At 42.8% G+C, this 20,595-nt stretch overlaps 1 protein-coding gene across 1 annotated transcript in view; it reads left to right on the forward strand.

The window, feature by feature from the left end:
- Positions 1–13,787: 13,787 nt before the first annotated feature.
- P2RX7 (purinergic receptor P2X 7) overlaps positions 13,788–20,595 on the forward strand; it is a 55,971-nt gene continuing 49,163 nt past the window's right edge. The window contains exon 1 of the mRNA XM_024257337.3: positions 13,788–14,023. Within this exon, the coding sequence (XP_024113105.1) occupies positions 13,899–14,023 (125 nt within the window). The 5' untranslated portion in view covers positions 13,788–13,898. The remainder of the gene's footprint in view (positions 14,024–20,595) is intronic.

Consider the following 20,595-nt stretch of genomic DNA (forward strand, 5'->3'; position numbering starts at 1 on the left):
AAAGAGGTATAATTATTCAACTTTCAGTTAATTAGCCACTTAGAGAAATTAAGTGGTAGGTGGAGTTGTAAAGGAAGGAAAGAACTGGGCAGGCAGATGCTAAGTGGGAGACTGTTCTAGGCATAAGAGAAATGGGGGTGGGTATGAAAAAAAGCAAGAGAAAGAGAGAGAGAGAGACAAGGGAAATTTGGTTTGACTGGATAAAAAGTCCAGTGAAAAGAGGGAGTTTTGGTAAGAGCTATGCCAAGGGCAGGGAGAAGTACAGAGATCTTCAATCATGGACTCTATCGCCATCCCCTCTTCTCTTCCTGCAAGTGGGCAGAGCCAAGGTGCCCTCCCTGTACCTTCCTGGGGCCGCCAGCAATCCTGAGCTCATCCTCCTGACCTGCAGACCCCTCAGCTCTGGCCCTCACATCCTGCTTGCTGTACCTGCTTTATCCCATGTCACCATCTCCATTCCCCAGCATGGTGACAATCCCAGTTCCTACCCATTCCACTGGCTTCTCCATTTGGCTTGGAGCTGTTTAGCTGGATTGAGATGACTACTCTGATGAGTGCCACGTCACTGGCTCAACAAAATGGGCCCAAGTGAGTCAACGTCATTGACATGAAGGTGCTGTCAGTTTGGTGGGGACCAAGGGAATGAGACTGTGTTTTAGTTGCGTTCGTTTGAACAGTTACACACTTAGGGCTTCTTATGCGGATGCTCAGAGAGAAATATGGAAGATGAGATCTCATAAAAAACAGGAAGACATGTTATAAATGAGTCAGGCCTCCTGGAGTCCAGGACTAGGGAGGAACTCTCTACTGAGGATCACTCGAGGGAGTCTTGGGGCTGGTGGTCTTCATACCACAGCACCATAACTCAGTTCCTCTCTTCCTTCTCTCAGTCTCTCTGCTTCTGTTTTTGTCTCATGTCCTAAATGTCCAACTATTCAGCATAAATTTATTCTGCTTCCCGTCTCTATCCTCTGTAGCAAAATGCACTGTTGGAATTACATTTTTATTTTTATTTTTATTTTTTTAAGACGGAGTCTCACTTATTGCCTAGGCTGGAGTGTAGTGGTGTGATCTCGGCTCACTGCAACCTCCACCTCCCAGGTTCAAGTGATCCCCCTGCCTCAGCCTCCGAGTAGCTGGGACTACAGGTGCCTACCACCATGCCCAGCTGATTTTTGTATTTTTAGTAGAGACGGGATTTCACCATGTTGGCCAAGCTGGTCTCGAACCCCTGACCTCAGATGATCCACCTGCCTTGGCCTCCCAAAATGCTGGGATTACAGGCATGAGCCACTGTGCCCAGCTGGAATTAAATTAATAATTTTTATTTCTGCTTTAGCGAGAGAGGTGGTGACTCACTGATACAAGGAAGGTATTCCCCTTTCCAAGGGTGATGTATTCAGCTTTTGGGTTTAAAAGGAGATGCTATCAGGCACACGTGGCTATCCTGGTAGATTACATAAAAACACAGAAGAAATGCTCTTTGTGTTAAAAGAAGAAAAAAGAAAAAACAAAACTTGTTTCCTCAAAAACTTAAATACAGAATTACCACATGACCCAGCAATTCTCCTACTGGCTATATCCCCCCAAAGAACTGAAAGCAGGAACATGAACAGGAATTTACAGAACCATGTTTATACCAGCATTATCCACAGTAGCCAGAAAAGTGGAAAGAAACTAAATGTTCATCAACGGATTAATAGATAAACAAAATGTGGAATATCTGTACAACAGACTTATTATTCAGCCTTTAAAAGAAATGAAATTCTGGGCCAGGCGCAGTGGCTCACGCCTATAATCCCAGCACTTTGGGAGGTCGAGGCAGCAGATTTCTTGAGCCCAGCAACATGACAAAACCCCATCTCTCCAAAAAAATACAAAAATTAGCCCAGTGTGGTGGTGCACGCCTGTAGTTCCAGCTACTGGGAGGCTGAGGTGGGAGGATCGCTTGAGCCCTGGAGGTCGAGGCTGCAGTGAGCTATGATGGTGCCACTGCACTCTAACCTGGGTGACAAAGCAAGATCTTGTCTCAAAAAAGAAAGAGAGTGAGAGATAGGAAGGAAGGAAGGAAGGAAGGAAAGAAGGGCGGACTAGTTAGAGGCAGTCAACCCATCCATTATTTGAATGAGAGTATCTCTTCTGTGTTAGTTGGACTAAAGGAGAAGCTGCCAGAACTCTCAAGGGGAATGAGAAAATGGAAGGGAATTGAGGCTTTGGTTCTATAAGGTAGTAGACACCTGAGCCACATTCCAGTACCTTATTCCAGGACCTATCAATGACCAGAAGACGCCAGGGCAAGGACACCACAGGAAAGATGCCAGCGTGGGTGGCCCATTGTGTGCTAGATTTGAGACTGATCCCAGCACCCAGGCAGGCTGCCTCCAGCAGGCAGATGTTTGCCTGGATGTTTGCCTGGCTCTGTGCTGCAGGAATGCTGTGGCCGGTCTTCTGATCATCACAGAATTCTTTGGCTATGAGTAAATGAAAGCCCAGTTAAAATGACTTAAACAATATTTCAGAGAGAGAGAGAGAAGTCCCAAGGTAGGGTGGCTCCTGGGTTAGTTAACTCAGCGGTTCAAACCAAGTTCTTTCCATCATTCTGCTCTACCACCCAGAGCGTGTCATTTCAGACAGGCCATCTCTTCTTGTGTCTCTTTCTTAGGAATGACTGACTCCTCCCTCCTTTCCTTCCCTCCATCCTGCCTGGCTTCTTTCCTACTTTCCTTCGTTTCCTCTGTCCCTCCCTCCTGCCCTCCCTCTTTCCTTCCTTGATGGGATCTCACTCTGTCACCCAGGCTGGAGTGCAGCGATGTGCATACTTGACTCCTGTGCTCAAGTGACCCTCCCACCTCAGCCTCCCAAGTAGCTGGGACTGTAAGTGTGCGCCACCCACGCCTGGCTAATTTTTAACATTTTTGTAGACGGGCTTCACTATGTTGCCCAGGCTGGTCTTGAACTCCTGATCTGAAGCAATCCTCCCGTCTCAGCCTCCCAAAGTGCTGAGATTACAGGTGTGAGCCACTGTGCCCAGCCCCTACATCTTTCTTTAGAAGCCCCCCAACAAGTTTCCTCTCACGTTTCGTAGCCATATACTCATTTTCATATCCATTCCTACACAGGTCATCCACAAGCAGAATGAGACTAACGTGATACTCCTGAATTGGGGATGAAGTTGTCTTTCTCAAGGGTTTCAAACCTGAACAAAATTGGGGATTCTGTTAATAAGGAAAATAGAATGGATTATTTATTTATTTATTTATTTATTTATTTATTTATTTATTGAGACAGGGTCTCACTCAGCACTGAAGGCTGGAGTGCAGTGGTGTGATCATGGCTCACCTTGACCTCCTGGGCTCAAATGGTCCCCCACAACCGCCACTCAGCTTCCAGAGTAGCTGGGACTATAGGCGCATGCCTATCACACGTGGTTATTTTTTCTATTTTTTTGTAGAGAAAAGGGGTCTCGCTATGTTGCCCAGGCTGGTCTTGAACTCCTGGGCCCAAGGGATCCTCCTGCCTCAGCCTCCCAAAGTGCTGGGATTACAGGCATTAGCCACTGTGCCCTACCTAAAATGGATTTTGAATGGGCAACTAGGAGCGTCTGCTACACCCCTGATACGGACGAAGGATTAACGGCCCCGTGGGAAGGATTGTTTCAAGCACGCTTCTATTACCAATTACCCGGTAGGGATATGACCCAAACTCTGGGTAAACGGTGGCTCACCTACAGATTCTCACTCCAGCCTGTGAGATGAAGAAAGGGAAGAGTGGAGAGTGCTCTTTATTTTTAAGGTCCTGACCTCTGCATACAAAGTTCCCTCTACTTCCTGCCCTGAGTAAGACCTGGCTCTTCCCTGACAGTCCTTGAAGCCCTTCCCAGGGGATGGTGGTCCATCTCCCACCCCCATGGTGTCCTCTATGCTCCACACCTCTATTTCCAGATCCATAGTCCTCCATCTTGAGTAAGCACTGAGGCTCCTGACATCTGGCTGTACCAGCTTCTGTGCCTTCTCATTGATGATGCCTACTCATCAATCAATCAGTCAACCTTTATTCATGCATATTCATCAACCAATCAATCAACTGTTATTCTCAGAGGGCTTTGGCAACTGGCTTATCCTTCTCGCCCCAGTTCCTGCCGCCATATTGGTGACTTTAATGACCCAGGACCTGGCCGAACTCCTGGCCCCTCAGCTCCTGTCCCTTCTTATTCCAATGACCTTCACCTCCACTCGACTTTAGCCACCATCTCCCTGGACCATATACTGGCCCTCAGTTTCTCCTGGAATGAATCTTCCTCTACAGTCTCACATTTCTGTGATCACAGACTTGTACCTTCTGTTCTTTTGATCATTCCAGCTTAGCAGTTCTTTGAACTCCAGAATCCCTTGGCCCTTCCACTTTCTCCCTCTCAGGACCCTCCTTCCTCCAATTCCTTTCCCATCCTGCCTAGATTCCATGATCTTTGCTATACCCAGTCATGGATGTTGTGAACGACTCCCCAACATCCATTCCAACCCAGATGGTTGGTCCAAGTTGGTCATGGTCATTCCCTGTCTCTTATCAGGAGAGGAACAGTCATGTGACTCACTTCCAGTTCTAGAGGGTAGAGTGAGGTGGGGTAAAGAGGACTCTGGGAAAGATTTTCCCATGCAAGAGACAAAAGAATTGATGATCTTTCCTTCTGAGGATGAACCCAACAACAAGGGTGGCAGTGCAGAGAGACAGGAAGAACCCAGATCTTTGATGATGTTGTCAAATCACTAAATCAACCCCATCTGAAGTATCTTCCCCCAGGATATCCTAATACATGAAATAATAATTTAGTTCATATTTAAGCCAGCTTGAGTCAGGCATTCTGCTACTTTCAGACAAAAGCACCCTAAATAACATAATTTGCAACTTGCAGCAAAAGCCCAGTCCTGGATCAATGGAAATTTCCTTCCATTCTGTTTTTATACCTGTTCTGCTTAGACTGGTGGAGAAAACAATAGGTCCTCAGTCCTCCAGAAACCTCAGACGTCTCTCTACCCATCCACCATTAGGAGATCGTTTCCCCATCCATCTCCAGCCTTTGTTTAGGGTTGCAGAAGACCTGCGTTGTTATGTGAAGCGGCCAGCTGTCTTGACTAGGAAATAGATATTTTTTAAAGTTCCCGAGGATAGCATGGGTATTTGGCTTGGGTAGAGGGGAACAGAGGGGAGATCTTGAGGTTAAAAGAAATCCAGCATTCATAAGAAGGTAGGGTAGTTATACCCAGATTAAGTTGAATGAACCAAATCATTCCCAGTGGCTGAGTTGAGTTAGGGGACAAAGAGAAGCTTCCTGCCCTGTGTTGTGGCCTGGCAGGGGTGCAAGCCCCAGGGAAGGGTGACCTATGGGCAGAACAATAGAATCAGCCTTTTGCTCCTGTATCTTGGGTCTGACTAGTTACTGTCCCAGTAACACATGTCGACACCATAACAAACATAGTAGATACCAATGATGACACATCTTAAAACTATGTGAACCAGTTGGCAAGTCCTGGTAGTTGCTGAGTGTGGAGGTGGGAGGCGGTTCCTGTTGGTGGGAAGGCCCCAGGCCCCTACCATAATCTCAGTCACCTAGACTGTTGGCAATAACAAATTCATGGTCTCTAATTCTTACCACTACCCCGGAATTCCTGTTTTCCCTGTTGGCTCTCTCCTCCCCATTCACCATAGCAACTATTTTGAATCTTCTCTACGCTCATCCCACCTCCCACCTGCCTGCCTTCCCTCTCACTCTCAGGCACCTCTGCCTCTCCTTCCTTCCTTCCTTCTTTCCTTCCTTCCTCCCTTCCTCCCTCCCTCCCTTTTTCTTTTCTTTTCTTTTCTCTTTCTTTTTCTTTCTTTCTTTTTTTCTTTCTCTCTCTCTCTTTTTTCTTCTTTCTTTCTCTCTCTCTCTTTCTTTCCTCCCCCCCTCCCTCCTTCCTTCCTTCCTTTGAATCTTCTCTATACTCATCCCACCATCCCACCCACCTGCCTTCCCTCTCACTCTCGGGCAACTCTGCTTCCTATTTCTTTTTCTCTCTTTCTTTCCTTTCTCTCTTTCTTTCTTTTTTTTTTTCAGGGTCTTGCTCTGTTGCCCAGACTGGGGTGCAGTGGTGCAATCATGGCTCACTGCAGCCTTGACCTCCTGGGCTCAGGTGATCCTCCCTCCTTAGCCTCCCAAGTAGCTGGGACTACTCTGCCTCCTATTTTATACAGAAAAATTTTTTTTATTTTCATTTCATTATGTTGCCCAGGCTGGTCTCAAACTCCTGACCTCAAGTGATCCTCCCAGCTCAGCTTCCCAAGCAGCTGGGACTACAGGTGTGAGCCACCACACAAGGCTTCACACAAAATAGATGCCATCTATCTGATTGGGACGATCCTTACCTTCCTTGCTTACCCGCAACTGTTGTAGCACTGTCTAATTGAGCTTTCTATACTACTGGGCAAGTTCTGTATATCTTTGCTGTTCAATATGGTAGCCACTAGCTACAAGTGGCTATCGAAATATGGCTTGTAGAGCTGAAAACATGAATTTTAAATTTTACATCATTTTAATTAATTTAAATTGAAGTATGTGTGAGTGGCTGCCCTATTAGACAGCACCAGTTTAGCATAACTAAAAGAAAAACATTTGTGATACCAAGGCACTGGAGTTTCTGCTAACCCTCTGACATCACTAGGCAATAGACTCTTGACCAACTATTATAGGAATTCTGAATTAGGTGATGAGAAGGAAGTAAGAGAGAGTTTTTAAAAAAAAAGTACATTCGGCAGGGTGCAGTGGCTCACACCTGTAATCCCAGCACTTTGGGAGGCTGAGGCGGGTGAATCACAAAGTCAGGTGTTCAAGATCAGCCTGGCCAACATGGTGAAACCTCGTCCCTACTAAAAATACAAAAAAAATTAGCTGGGCGTGGTGGCGCGTGCCTGTAATCCCAGCTACTCGGGAGGCTGAGGCAGGAGAATTGCTTGAACCCGGGAGGCGGAGGTTGCAGTGAGCAGAGATCACGCCATTACACTCCAGTCAGGGTGACAGAGTGAGATTCCGTCTCAAAAAAAAAGGAAAAAGAGATAAAAAAGGCACATTCACTGAGAAATTGCCCCGGAGAAATAGAGAGGAAAAAAATATTGCTTTGACATGTTGTTTTAGTCGTGGCAGTTATGAAGAAGGAAACCACACAGTGAGTGAACCATGGCTGGAACATTGGTTCCATGGTGGTACATGGCTCTGTATACATGACAGAGAAGAAAAGCCTTGTATCATGGCTGCAAAGCCCCACTGGTACTGACATGCTCACAGCGTCTGTGGGAGGAAAAATGGAACACCAGCCACGTAGAGAAGAGAGTGAGGTGTCGTCATCAGTTGAGTAACGTCAAAGAGTGTCCAGTTATCTTTGTTTGCATTTTCTACCTTTCATGCAAAATGTGTGCAACACAAACAGATCGGTAACTTGCATGTCCCATTTTGTGTAGCTGATTTTGCTCACTTTTGGAGACTCTGCTGCTGGGGCAGTCCTGGAGAAATAGCTGAGAGAGCAAACCAGCTGAACACTCATTATTTTCTTAAGCAGTAGATAGCTGCAAAAGCTCCATTTCGTTTCTTAAACAGTTTCTTTCAGTCTCTTTACCTGTAGGTATGCTAGTTTACAAGAACTCCAGATGGCCTGGGAGCTTCAGAACCTGTCGCCAATTATCAGAGGAAGGTAAAACCTGCTGGAAACCAGAGCAACCCAGAATCAGGGATTCCTTGTTATCTTTAGATCCTTAATATATCATTATAATACTAAAATTCCCACCCATAGAAGAAAATTGCTATTTTCTTTTTTCTTTTTTTCATTTTTCTTTTTTTGAGACAGAGTCTCGCTCTGTCACCCAGGCTGGAGTGCAGTGGTGCAATCTTGGCTCACTGCAACCTCCACCTCCTGGGTTCAAGTCATTCTCCTGTCTCAGCCTCCCGAGTAGCTGGAATTACAGGTGTGCACCGCCACACCTGGCTAATCTTTGTAGAAAATTGCCATTTTCTAAACATGCATCCTGTGAAGAGACGTGTTTATGATTTGCACCTGCACATCTAAAGTTCCTCCCTGCACAAACATACAAACCTCCCTGCCCCATATCTAACTCCTTAAAATTCCCCAGCTACCCACAACCTGGGGAGGAGGAGGTGTCTCTGGAGCAAGAGGTCATTCCTTCTCCTTCTCTGGCCAAAGAATAAATCCTGCTTGCCTTCCTCCCCCCAACCCCCCAATTTGTGTGTTCTTTCTTTGCAACTAACACAAAGTAGGGAAAGGACTCAGTTTACCCATGGCAGTTCTATCACATTTTAAATAGTTACACACCTTTGCAAATCTGTAAAGTTTGAGTACATTTTCCTGTCTCCTCTGACCTCCCCTGAGTGAGCAGCCAATTGTTTAAAGATCCTATTTGGAGAAATTTCTTTCTCCCCTGATTTAAATGCTTTTATTGCACACTAAGTTCCTACTCTTTTTTTTTTTTTTCATTATTGCATACAGAGTCTCACTCTGTGGCCCAGGCTGGAGTACGGTGACATAATCTTGGCTCACTGCAGCCTTGACCTTCCAGGGTCAAGGGATCCTCCCATTTCAGCCTTTCGAGAAGCTGGAACTACAGGTGTGCACTCCCACAACTGGCTAATTTTTTTATTTTTTGTAGAGACAGGGTTTTGCCATGTTGCCCCGGCTGGTCCCAAACTTCTGGGCTCAAGCAATCCTCCTGCCTTGGCCTCCCAAAGTGCTGAGACTACAGATATGAGCCACCGCACCCGGCCGGCACCTATCTTTGTGTTTAATACTTGACTTCACTCTGTTCCAATAATGTATCTGTCAGTTCCCTTACTAGAGCTGCTTTAATTACACAGCTTTACCATCGCTCTTAATATCTCCACGGCCACCGGTTTATTTGCGAAGTGTTCATCCCATGGCCTCTGGGGACTCACTGTCTCCCGGCTTTCCTCTCCTCCCTACTCTGCCTCAGCTTAGTCTCCTTGGTGTTGGTGTCCTTCAGGGATCTGTCTTCGGTCCCCCTCCATGTCACTCTACCCTCTCCCTGGGCAGACCCCTGGCTCCACTCTTGCCCCTTCTGCCCATTTTCCATGGTGGAGCTAGAGTGCTCTGACTGAGCTGCAAATGAGACCATGCACACCCGTTTATAAACCCACCTATTGTTCTCAGGGTAAATTCCAGACAGACTCTTTAACACCAGAACATAAGGCTGGACGAGATTCAGGTCCAAGTAGTTTGGGAGGTGACCCAGGAAGAGGAGTGGGGAAGTGAGACAGGGAAGGGAAGGCAGTCAACACAGGAAGCATTAAAGAGTAGGTCAGGAGGCCGGACACAGTGGCTCACACCTGTAATCCCAGCCCTTTGGGAGGCTGAGGGGGGCGGACCACCTGAGGTCTGCAGTTCTAGACCAGCCAGGGCAACATAGTGAAACTCCAACTCTACTAAAAATACAAAAATTAGCCGGGAGTGGTGGCACGCGCCTGTAGTCTCAGCTACTAGGGAGGCTGAGGCAGGAGAATCGCTTGAACCCGGGAGGCGGACGTTGCAGTGAGCCGAGATCGTGCCACTGCACTCCAGCCTGGGCGACAGAGCAAGACACTGAAAATAAATAAAACTAATTAATTAATTAAAGAGCAGGTCACGGCTGTGGGCATTTGGGCTCAGACCCGCTCAGGCCCTCTGGAGACTGCCTAGACTTGTCTCAGAGTTGTCCCACCTGGGGGAGGAATTGGGGTATTTAACCAGCAGTCTCTCAGCCTTGGAGCCTCTATTCTCTGAGAGTCACATTCTCATTCTCTCTCTATCTCTCTCTCTCTCTCTCTCTCTCTCTCTTCCCACCCCTCTCCTCTCTCTCTTCCCACCCCTCTCCTCTCTCTCTTCCCCCACCTTCCTTTCTTTCCTCCCTCCCTTCTCCCCTTACGGAGGTTGGCCCTTGACGCCATGTTAGATTATGGCCCCGCCCACAGCCATAGCTGATTGGACCATGGATAAAGAATTAGGCCAATCAGATTCATTCCCCTTGAGTTCTGGAACTGGGCAGGGGATCCGGGCTTGCATTTGAACTGTGGAACCTAACTTGGAGAGCATTGCTGAACCACGTGCCCTGGGAGAAACAGAGGAAGCCAGTGTTTAGAGAGACTCGCAATGGGCACACAGAGACAAACAGAGGCGGGCTTCAGACAAACTGAAAGAGCAACCTCGGCACAGGACAGTTTGGTTTCTGATTCTATTAATAGGTTTTCATGAGACTGTGCACATTTCCTGCACTTGCAGTCTGTGAGATAAGTGTTTCCTCAAAAAAAAAAAAAAAAACTCCGTTTTCTGCTGAAGAATGTCACTTGATTTTCTGTAAATTGTAAACACACCCACTCACTCACAAGACTAAGAAATCCGCCATTCAATCCCCAATTTTTTTTTTTTTTGGTAACTTTATATTCTTTCCATCACGAGGTCAGAACATTTCATTGCTGCTGTGAGACTCTCCAGAGTTCTCATTAAAGAGTTCAAGACAATGGCTGTTCCGTTAGCCTCGATCTCTGAGTGATTACAGAGAGCTGAGCCTTCTGGGAGACCCATGATGGACATATAGTGTGAGTGAGAATTAATTCATCACTGCTATAAGCCATGAGACACTGAGAGTGCTTTGTTATTGCAGCATAACCTGTCCTATCCTGATAGAATCATAAAAAGTGCTGAGAGACAATTTGCTGGAACTGATATTTACAGGGAGAAGAGAGCCAGAGAAAGATAAGACAAAAATTGGATGCAGTGGCTTATGCCTGTAACCCCAGCACTTTGGAAGGCTGAGGCAGGAGGATCACTTGAAGCCAGGAGTTCGAGACCAGCCTGGGCAGCATAGCAAGACCCTATCTCTACAAAATTAAAAAAAAAAATTAACGAGGCTTGGTGGCATGTGCCTGTGGTCCCAGCTACTCAGGCAGCTGGGTAGGGGGATCACTGGAACCCAGAAGTTTGAAGCTGCAGTGAGCTATGATTGCACCACTGCACTCCAGCCTGGACGACAGAGCAAGACCCAGTCTCTGAAATAAATTAATTAAATTAATTTTTTAAAAAGAAAGATAAGATAAAGAGTCATAGAAGTACAAATGAGAAACCAGGAGAACGTGGGACCCAGGAAAGTCATGGAAACCAAGGGAAAAAACTGGTCCAAGACACAGAAAGTAGCCAGTGATGTTGAATGCATCCAAGAGATCAAGTAACATAAGGAATAAAATATATCCACCCAGTCTGGCAACTGAGAAGTCTTTGGTAACCTCATTGAGAACAGAATCCATGGAGTGGAGGAGGTAGCAGTGGTGAAATAGCAGACAAGGGCTGAAGGAGTGGAGAGGGGAGAGCATGAGGGACCAGTGCAAGAGTGCAGCAGAAAGACAACAAACAGGCCGGGTGTAGTGGCTCACACCTGTAATCCCAACACTTTGGTAGGCTAAGGCGGGCAGATCGCTTGTGACCAGGAGTTCGAGACCAACCTAGCCAACATGGTGAAACCCCATCTCTACTAAAAACACAAAAATCAGCCGAGTGTGGTGGCGCATGGCTGTAATTGCAGATACTCATGAGGCTGAGGCACAAGAATCGCTTGAACCCAGGAGGCAGGGGTTGCAGTGACCCAAAATCTTGCCACTGCACTACAGCCTGGGCAACAGAGGGAGACTCCATCTCAAAAAAACAAAAAAACAAAAACAAAAAAAAAAAAAAAAAGAAAGAAAGAAAAAAAGAAAGAAAGACAAGAAAATAGATGTCTTTGAGTGGTAGCAAGAGCAACACTGAAGTGATTTACCTATTCTGGACATTTCCTATAAATGGAGTCGTAAAAGATTTATCCTTTTGTGTCTGGCCTCTTTCACTTAAGCGTAATGTTTTCAAGGTTCATCCATGTTGGAGCATGGGTTAGTGTTTCATTCCTTTTTATGGCTGAATAATATTCCCTTCTATGGACTTTTGTCCTTTTGTGTATCCATCCATCAGTTGATGGACATTTGACTTGTCTGCCTGTTCACTGCCATATCTACTATTCCTGGTGCTCTTGGGAATGAGGGAATGAATAGAATAGACAGAGCTGTCCAAGGTCACAGAGCTGGTAAGATGTGAAGCCAGGATTGGAAGCCAGGCCATTAGTCCCCTAGAGCCTATGTTCTAAGCATCAGGCTTTAACCTGTGAATCTCCTCTTTTTACAGATGAAGATGACCGTATCACTCAGATTCCCGGCAGGAAAGCAATGGCATACTCAAGTGGGGTAACTAATGATGGAACCATTTACAAAGGTGTGGACAGAGTTAAGAAAAAGCAATAGGAGATAGTGAGCTGCCTGGGGCTGGCAAGAGTGGGGAGCCCTTTTCACTCCCAGGACTAAAGGAGGGAGTGGTGCCCAGAAGCCCCGCCTATATACAACTGAGAAGGGCAGGGCCAGGGAGTCACGTCCATCCTCACTGCTCTCCAGTCTCTTGAACTGGAAGCCAGAAGGTGAGGGGAACCCTGATGCAGTTTGTATGGGCGGGAAAGTAAAAATAGTTTAGACTGAAAAACTAAAAATCTACCTGGCCACTTAGCAGGCTGGAATAACAGAAATGGATCAAGCCAGCTGTAAAGATAACAGGGAACAATATTTCTCTGTAGCTGTAAAGTGATAATACAACCTTGCTTCTTTGAGTGACTGCTGAAACATTGTCCTTTAAAATCAGAGACCTTCAGAAACTTTGCTGTTTGAAATTACATGACTAGGACTGAAATATTCCAATTTTGCCTGGAGGATCTAAGTCATCTTGACACAGAGAAGCAGCCTCAATTTACAACTCAGGAGCAGAGCTTCAGATGAAGAGTTTCTGTACACATTTGACATTTATCTTAGCTATGTTGCTTCCTAGGAAACAGGGCCCTGGGTCCTCTTTGCAATCCAGACTTGAAGTTGACAGCTTTGTACAGACCTGTTTTGCTTTGAGTCTATCAAAACATGACTTCATTTAGATTTTATCTAAACACCACTTTCCTCGGAATCCTATAATAAATCGCTGTCTTCCTTTGTTTGGTGATATGCAGTAGCTCTTCTGGTGGGTGGTGTCCCTCACTGAATAGGTCAATAAACCTAACTTTGTTGGACTGCCACTGTGTCCCTGGTGATCTTTGGCTGATTGGTCTAGGTCATGGGTCGACCTTCCGGGGTGCAGACTAGGGTGGAGAGTAACTCAGAGGGTCAAGCATGAAAGATCTGGCAGAAAAATAAAGCCCCTCCACCTCCACCACCTCTACCCCTGCAAATCTGATTTCCCCCACCAACTGCAGACCAGAGTATTATAAGGTACAGTGGAAGAAGAGGGGGAGATCTTCATTTACCCAGAGCTCCTATACATCAGGGGCTGAATAAAGGGTTGTAGAAATGAATGAATCAATCTCTGAGTGGGGCTTCAGGCAATGGAAAGATCTCAGTCCTTTTCTGAGGCACAATGGAAGCTCCGGGTCTTGTGACATTTGCAAGGCTGCCCCTTTCTCCCAACAGACATGAGACCAAAAAAGTGAAAGGAAAGGGGGGAAAAGGGAGAATTCTAAAAATGCCTATCCTCTGAACACCATCTTTGTGTAGGCATCTGGGGGAGGCCAGCTGGGGCGAGGTCATCTGCCAGCCGGGCCCATAGGACTTGGTGCTTCTTGTTTATTGCAGCCACATGTGGGGCCACTGCCAAGGCCCGCCCCAACTTTGCAGTCATTGGAGGAGCTTGAAGTTAAAGACTCCTGCTAAAAACCAGTACGTTTCATTTTGCAGTTACTGGGAGGGGGCTTGCTGTGGCCCCGTCAGGAAGAGTAGAGCTCTGGTCCGGCTCCGTGCAGGGAGGGAGCCTGTCACCATGCCGGCCTGCTGCAGCTGCAGTGATGTTTTCCAGTATGAGACGAACAAAGTCACTCGGATCCAGAGCATGAATTATGGCACCATTAAGTGGTTCTTCCACGTGATCATCTTTTCCTACGTTTGGTAAGTGGGATCTGGGGAGGACCCAGATCGATGCAGTGGCCGACAGCACAGAAAGCCCCAGGGGGCAGCTTCAGGTGCACATTCTGAATCTCACATGGTTTTCGAATCTGAGACGTGCTCTCACAGCCAGCTGGGCGGGAGGGAGGAAGCAGCAGCAGGCAAGAGGAAACAGTGCCAGGCTGCAGCAGAGAGAAGCCACAGGATTCCTTTCAGCTCTACTCCAGGCCCACCAGGGCGAGCAGGGCAGGGCGTGCCTGGGGAAGGTAGGAAAGCGCAGGGCAACACCCTGGAACCCCAGGGAGGAGGCAAGGATCTCAGGGCACACCTGGTGATCATGCTGGCATCTGAGTCACCGTGCTTGGGAGGAATAGGACCAGGCTTGAAAATGTATTATAACTTTAGATCCTCGCCAATGTCAGGAAGGCCCTGCTTTTTGGTTTTTGTTTTTTCTAAAAGAAACTTACTGAGATAATTTATACACCATACAATTGACCCATTTAAAGGGTACCATTTAATGATTTTCAGATTATTCCCAGAGTTGTGCAACCATCCCCACAATCAATTTTAGAATATTTTCATCGACTCAAAAGGAATCCCACACTCCTTTGCCATCATTTCCAACACTGTTTCTCCTCCTTCTCACCCATCAATTTACTTTCTGCCTCTATGGATTTGCCAGTTCTGGACATTTCACATAAATGGAACTGCACAATATGTGGTCCTTTGTGGCTGGCTGTTTGTACTTAGCATGTTTTCAATGCTCATCCATGTTGTAGCATATGGTGATACTTCATTCAATTTTTTTTTAAGAGACAGGGTCTCACTATGTGGTCCAGGCTGGTCTCAAACTCCTGGACTCAAGTGATCTGCCTGCCTCGGCCTCCCAAAGTGTCAGAATTACAGGCGTGAGGCATTGCACCCGGCCGATACTTCATTCCTTTTTATGGCTGAGTAATATTCCATTGCATGGATAGACTACTTTTATCTATCCATTCATCCATTGATGGACATTGGGGTTGTTTCTCTTTTTTGGCTATCATGAATAATGCCACGTGAACATTTGTGTACAGGGTTTTATGTGGATATGTATTCTCCTTTCTCTTGAATATGTACCTAAGAATAAAAGTGCTAGGTCATATGTTAACTATGTTTCACCTTTGGGGGGAATGTGGAGCTGAATTTCACAGCAGCTGCAGTTTTTTACATTCTCATCAGCAGAGTGTGAGGGGTCCAGTTTCTCCACATCCTCACCAACGCTTGTTATCGTCTGTCTTTTTGGGTTTTGTTGTTGTTGTTTTGTTTTTGTTTTTGAGATGAAGTCTTGCTCTGCTGCCCAGGCTGGAATGCAGTGGCGCAATCTTGGCTCACTGCAACCTCCACCTTCCCGGTTCAAGCGATTCTCCTGCTCAGCCTCCCGAGTAGCTGGGATTACAGGTGTGCATCACCACTCCTGGCTAATTTTTGTATTTTTAGTAGAGACGAGGTTTCACCATGTAGGCCAGACTGGTCTCAAACTCCTGACCTCAAGTGATCCACCCACCTCAGCCTCCCAAAGTGCTGGGATGACAGGCATGAGCCGCCACGCCCAGCCGATTGTCTGTCTTTTTTATTATAGCCATGCTAGTGGGTGTGAAGTGGTAGTTCATTGTGGTTGTGATTTGAATTTCCCTGATGATGAGTGCCTCTTATTCTCTGTGCTGATTGATAATGATGATGGAGGCAATTTGTATCTATAGAGAGTGGCAGTGTAGTTTACTAAGAGTTAGGGTAACTTATTTCATAATACTGGCTATGTCTTCTGGGCCAAGTCATTAACTTCTCTGAGCCTCAGTTTCTGCATCTGTTCATAGGGTTGTGGCAATTAACCAAAAAAAAAAGGCATGAACAGCCCTTATCATGATGACTGACATAGGATAAGAGCTCCATATCTGATATCTATTTTTTAAAATAATCTTAATAATCTTTTTGAGTTCGGGAGCGGTGGCTCACACCTGTAATCCTAACACTTTGGGAGGCCGAGGCAGGTGGATCATGAAGTCAGGAGTTTGAGACCAGCCTGGCCAATACGGTGAAACCCTGTCTCTACTAAAAATACAAAAATTAGTGGGGCGTGATGGTGCGTGCCTGTAATCCCAGCTACTCGGGAGGCTGAGGCAGGAGAATCGCTTGAACCCAGGAGGTGGAGGTTGCAGTGAGCCGAGATCACACCACTGCACTCCAGCTGGGCAACAGAGCAAGACTCCATCTCAAAATAATAATAATTATAATTATAATAATCTTTTTGATTATATAATAGTATATATGTATATAAAATACATGTATGTATTTTTATATACATCCTCTGCTCTGGCCCTCAAAGTAACCAGGTCCAAGTTCAGGATTTGAGATCCGGAAATGTGGATTCAAAAATCCTTCACTTCTTTGAGCCTTGGTTTCATCATCTGTAAAATGGGGAGAATTGTTGATAGGAATATTAAATGAACTAATAAATGCAAAGCTGTTTGAGAAATATATGGCATATAGCAATCCCTGATTAAGTGTTAGTTCTTATTATTAATAATGCTATTATTAGGATTACTATTATTTGATTCATATGTTTACTGTTCAACAAATACCGAATGGTAAACATATATGCTGGGTTGGGCACGGTGGCCCCTGCCTGTAATTCCAGCACTTTGGGAGGCCAAGGCAGGCAGGTCACTTGAGGTCAAGAGTTCAAGACCAGCCTGGCCAACGTGGTGGAAACCCCATCTGTACTAAAAATACAAAAATTAGCCGGGCATGGTGGTGGGTGCCTGTAATCCCAGCTACTTGGGAGGCTGAGGCAGGATAATCGCTTGAACCCAGGAAGCGGAGGTTGCAATAAGCTGAGATTGCACCACTGCACTCCAACCTGAGCCACAGAGTAAGACTTCGTCTCAAAAAAATATATATATATATTTATATATATATATTTATATATATATTTATATATATATATTTATATATATATTTATATATATATATTTATATATATATTTATATATATATATTTATATATATATTTATATATATTTATATATATTTATATATATATTTATATATATATTTATATATATTTATATATATTTATATATATTTATATATTTTTTATATATTTATATATTTATATATAAATACATTTATATATTTGTATATATATTTATATATATACATTTATATATTTATATATATATTTATATATACATTTATATATTTATATATATATTTATATATACATTTATATATTTATATATATTTATATATATTTATATATACATTTATATATTTATATATACATTTATATATATTTATACATTTATATATTTATATATACATTTATATATATTTATATATTTATATATTTATATATTTATATATAATATATTTTTATATATATTTTTATATATATTATATATATTTATATATATTTATATATTTATATATTTATATATTTATATATATTATATATATTTTTATATATTTATATATTTATATATATTATATATATTTTTATATATTTATATATTTATATATTATATATATTTATATATATTTATATATTTATATATTTATATATTATATATATTTATATATATTTATATATTTATATATTTATATATATTTATATATTTATATATTTATATATATTTATATATTTATATATATTTATATATATATTTTTGTATATTTATATATATTTATATATATTTATATATATATTTATATATATTTATATATATATTTTTATATATTTATATATATTTATATATATTTTTATATATTTATATATATTTATATATTTATATATTTATATATATTTATATATTTATATATTTATATATATATATATATTTATATATTTATATATATTTATATATATTTATATATTTATATATATTTATATATATTTATATATATTTATATATATTTATATATATTTATATATATTTATATATATTTATATATTTATATATATTTATATATATTTATATATTTATATATATTTATATATATTTATATATATTTATATATATTTATATATTTGTATATTTATATATATTTATATATATTTGTATATTTATATATTTATATATATTTATATATATTTATATATATTTATATGTATATTTTATATATATTTATATGTATCTATATATCTATTTATATATATCTATATATCTATTTATATATATCTATATATCTATTTATATATATCTATATATATCTATTTATATATATCTATATATCTATTTATATATATCTATTTATATATATGTTTATATATCTATTTATATATATATCTATTTATATATATATATGTGCTGAAATCTAAAATAAGACACATTACTTAAATCAGCTATCATAGGACCAATGGTAAAGAGCATAATTAGTAAATGCTCCCTTCTGCATTAATACATAGATTGTATGTCACAATTTCATGTAGCAAGTGATGGGACTTCCTGACATTCTTGGGCCCAGCATACAATCTTTTTATTTCTTTCTTTTTTAGAGACAGGGTCTCATTGTATCTCCCTAGGCTGGAGTGCAGTGGCATGATCACAGCTCACTGCAGCCTCAACTTCTCAGGCTCAAGTGATCCTCCTGCCTCATCCTCCCAAGTAGCTGGGACCATGGGCACACGTCATGATGTCTAATTTTTTATTTTTTTTGTAGAGATGGGGGTCTCCCTACGTTGCTCAGGCTGGTCTCAAACTTATGGCCTCAAGTGATCCTCCTGTTTTGGCCTCCCAAAGTGCTGGGATTATAGGCATGAGCCACTGTGTCTGGCCTACAATTCCTTTTCTTTCTTTCTTTCTTTCTTTCTTTCTTTTCTTTCTTTCTTTCTTTCTTTTTTTTTTTTTGAGATGAGGTCTCACTCTGTCACCGAGGCTGTAGTGCAGTGGTGTGATCTCAGCTCACTGCAACCTATGCCTCCCAGGCCCAAGCAATCCTTCCACCTCAGCCTCCTGAGTAGCTGGGACCACAGGTGTATACCACCACGCCCAGCTAATTTTTTGCATTTTTGGTAGAGACAGGGTTTCACCATAGTTGTCCAGGCTGGTCTCGAACTCCTGAGCTCAAGCAATCCACCTGCCTTGGCCTCCAAAAGTGCTGGGATTACAGGTGTGAGTCACCATGGCCAGCCTTCAATTTATTAAAAGCAGATTCTTGTATAATAATAAAATTTCTAAAAACAGATTACTATGAGAACACCTTGTATTGATAAACATTTTTCTTTCACATGGTGAAATCATAACTTATATGTATTTAACTCCCTCAAATTCAGTTATACATGTTCCATGGGGACATGGAGAGAGAGAGAACAATATAAATAATGCAATGATTCAGCAACCGGGTTCCCTGGAGTAGGTGTGAGATGGGGTACTGGCATCTGGTGTTCCCTCCATCAGTCTCTGCTCCCACGTGCTTTTTAGCGAGCATCTTGCTGCTCTACTTATTAATCTAGGTACATATTTTTCAACCACATGACCCCTAAAATAAGTCAACTCCTTCACCTTCACCTGGAGCAAAACTGTAAAAACAGCAACTTGTTCTAGATCTGGAGGCAAAATTGGCTCCAGCGGACCCACTGGGAAGTGGGAGGTGTTTGCTATGCTTTGTGGACAATTTAAGGGTTTAAAAGGCAATTTTGATGAGCCGTGATTTTCATCTTAAGTGCCAACTTTAGAAGATAACCTTCAAATAAAAGTTTCTCTACTGTTTGTATTTTAAAATATAAAATGGAAGACAAAACTATCGCCAGCTTTGCTTTTTTACTCCTGGTTAATGGACTGTCTATTAACATCTCACTAAACGGCCAAATGGAGTCTCACAGTACACAGTTTGGGAAATGCTGCCTTAAGTTGCTCTGTGAAGCCTTAAGTTCATGTAACCATGACTTAGACATCTGTGAAATGGGTAGACCCATGGAGCATAGGAATTGGGGAATGTATTTTGCATCAAGTAGGACTGGTGTGGACCATAGGTGGAAATCCAGACAGGCTCGAGCAATGTTCAGGATACAGCAGCAAGTGACAGGTTCTGGCCAGCTGTCCCTACTGGGGCTGGAAGGACTAAAAGCCAGGATAAGGAGACAGGGCCTTATCCTGTCTCCTTATCCTTGTAATGGATATTTTGTATCCCTCCTTGTAATGGGATACAAAGCAGGGACTGGTTATGGCGGAAATTAACCAAGAGGCTGTTCAGCTTCTCCTATTCTCACAACCAAGTTCAGATCTGGAGTCAAAGGCAGGGATGCAGCTACAAGATGAGTTTGTGTTGGAGGTCTGTGTAGATAGGATGCTAAGCAGGTCTGTGTCGGCCAGGATCGTTTGGGCAGTAAGTGACAGAAACCCAACTTACGTTAACCACAAAGCCTCAAAGGGGAATTTATCTGATGATGTAACTGGGCAGCTGAAGAGATGGTGCTGTCCTCGGACATGGATGAAGATAAGAGTTCAAACTATGTCATCAGAGCGGATCCCTCTCCCTACATCCTGGCTCCATTTGCTTCTATTTGGCTTCCTTCTTGAACACCTCTGTATGTAGCA

This window comes from Pongo abelii, chromosome 10 (genome assembly GCF_028885655.2).
Source record: "Pongo abelii isolate AG06213 chromosome 10, NHGRI_mPonAbe1-v2.0_pri, whole genome shotgun sequence".
Lineage (NCBI taxonomy): Eukaryota > Metazoa > Chordata > Mammalia > Primates > Hominidae > Pongo > Pongo abelii.